This window comes from Gavialis gangeticus, unplaced genomic scaffold, assembly GCF_001723915.1.
Source record: "Gavialis gangeticus isolate Ggan-Ray unplaced genomic scaffold, GavGan_comp1, whole genome shotgun sequence".
NCBI lineage: Eukaryota > Metazoa > Chordata > Crocodylia > Gavialidae > Gavialis > Gavialis gangeticus.
Genome location: NW_017728994.1, coordinates 78,791,363 through 78,793,608, shown reverse-complemented (window position 1 = coordinate 78,793,608; position 2,246 = coordinate 78,791,363). Strand labels below are relative to the sequence as shown.

At 41.0% G+C, this 2,246-nt stretch overlaps 1 protein-coding gene across 1 annotated transcript in view; it reads left to right on the top strand.

Moving 5' to 3' along the window:
- The window catches only part of CFAP46 (cilia and flagella associated protein 46), a 41,666-nt gene that overhangs the window by 29,978 nt on the left and 9,442 nt on the right, over positions 1-2,246 (top strand). The window contains exon 13 of the mRNA XM_019503026.1: positions 1,770-1,906. Coding sequence (XP_019358571.1) covers positions 1,770-1,906 — 137 coding nt within the window. The remainder of the gene's footprint in view (positions 1-1,769; positions 1,907-2,246) is intronic.

Sequence of the window (2,246 nt, the reverse complement as noted above, 5' to 3'; positions counted from 1 at the left end):
CAGATTTTGGGATTTTTATCAGAGAATTTGTGATTTTTTTATCAGAGAATTTTTTTTTTTTTTATCACGGATAACCAGGATCCCTGGTGATTAGGTGTCCCCTCACACACCCATGCTGGTTTGTATTCTCTCAGCCCACTCCCTCTCCAGGCTGTCTTCCCCCTGCCAGTACATCCACCCACAGGCAGGGGTTTACCTGTGCAGGTCTCTGACACTGCAGCTTCTCCCAGCTCTAGCAAACTTACCAGCTTTGCTTACCAGCCCTCTCCAGGGCTAGAGTTAGCTCCTCCCCAGCTTCTCTTCTTTTCCCTCCCTCAACTTTTTTACAGCTCAGTAGCAGCCAATCAGAGCCCCTGGTTTGCAATGTGGGTTCTGGACACAATTCAAACACTCCAGTAAACAGCATGCAATGTGCACTGCATATTCTTCTGTTTGGTAAAGCCTATGCACCCTTTGCAAAGTTGCCTCCCTTTTCTTGCAGAACTCTTAAGCACAGCTCGCCCACTCAGCTTGCAGCCAGGTGCACTTTGCAGCTGCTGCACACTAATTTTTACTAGTAACTGGGAAACTATATTCACCCTAAATATTTCAGAATTGGTAGATAAAAGTATGTAACATCAGTTATCCAGATCTTCTACCTAATCTGGTCTCTTCTTGGAAAATATTTCCAGCTTTTCAAGTGAGTGTCCTACCAGTAGGAAATAAGTAGAAAAATGGATTCCTAAAATAATGGCTTGACTAACTCAAAGTGTACACCCAGTTTGCAAACCAATAGACTGAAGCTCTGAATATTTAAAGCCAGTAATCAAGCATGAGTAGAATAGTTTCCTGGTGCCTTTATTTCCCTTCAAGTGGGTTGTTACCTAAATTAAGACACAAGACAGTTCCTTAGTGTATTTCTTCCAACTCTGTGCATTTGCAGTCTCACACTAATAGATCATTGTTTTTACCAGCCTCTTCCTGTCAGCCTGGATTACTTAAATGGGTAATTTATGTCACAACTATAACAGCTCCCAGGAAGTTTAGAATAACATTCAATTAACCATAATTTCATGTTCCACAAGACAAATAGATAGCATCCTCTGAACAGATTGTAGAAAACCTGTGTTCTTAATACTGAGTTTACCACAAAATTCAGAGACTAACAAAAAGGCAGGTTCCATTTGTAAATTACTACAATCCTAGCACTGTAACATTTTATTTAAAAAAAAATGCATTCTTCTCTAAAGGTTCAGTTTTGGCAATTTCATTTAATCTAATTGAGGAACTTTGTTTCTTTTCCTATACCTATGAGCCTTGAGACCTTTGCTCCAGTTGCTTTTAACTCTAAACATAAAAAGGGCAAACATCTCTGCTTTCTCTTGTGCCTGAGCAATAGCACCAAAGAACTCAACCCAGTCCTAAAGCCTGCTCTGCAGTCTGTTATCCAGAACAAGTGGGTTCTTTTGTTTCTTTTACTTTGCTTTAGTATGCTGCCTAAAAATGTAACATATCAATGCAGATGCTAGGTGAGTTCATGGCTGCCACAGATGCAATGGAACTTACTATATGTTTGTATTAATCATACGAACAACATACACTAATCATATCAAATATTAAAAAGCACTTTACATACATCATGAATGGAAAAAAACAGTTTAGCATCTTGCTGAACATTGTTGCTTATGGTAAAAGTTGAATAAAGCAGTTACACAAAGCATATCAACATACTGAGCATTTTTGTGCATTTTGTTTCCTGCTTCTGTTCTTGTACTGTTGACTTTTTTTAGCTCTCGACAGAAGTCTTTAGAGAGACCAACAGAGACAGCAATCCTTCTGAGCCTTGCTGGTGTGCGTTCCATCATGGCTAACCAGTGGTACGCTACCCTGGAAGGGAATGCAGAAAACCTGGAAACTTTATCTGAGAGTAGGTATTTGTGGCAGATATTTTCTATATCATTTGCACATAAGATTCTTTGATGCTTTATTTAAAATACAGTCATTCTTATGATTGTCTCTACAAGTGGGATAGCTGGGAGAGAAGCTTCAAGAATCTGCAGGCTAGTGGGTAGGGGTTGGACATTGTGAACCATGTACGTCAGGGGCAGGCAATTTGGGCGGAGGGCCGTTTACTGAGTTTTGGCAAGCCATCGAGGGCCACATGACAGGCAGCCAGGGGCAGATTAATATCAATTTTCTTAATTTTGGGGGGGCCCCCATGGGCTGGATAGAATGGCCTGGCAGGCCGCATCCAGCCTCCAGGCTGC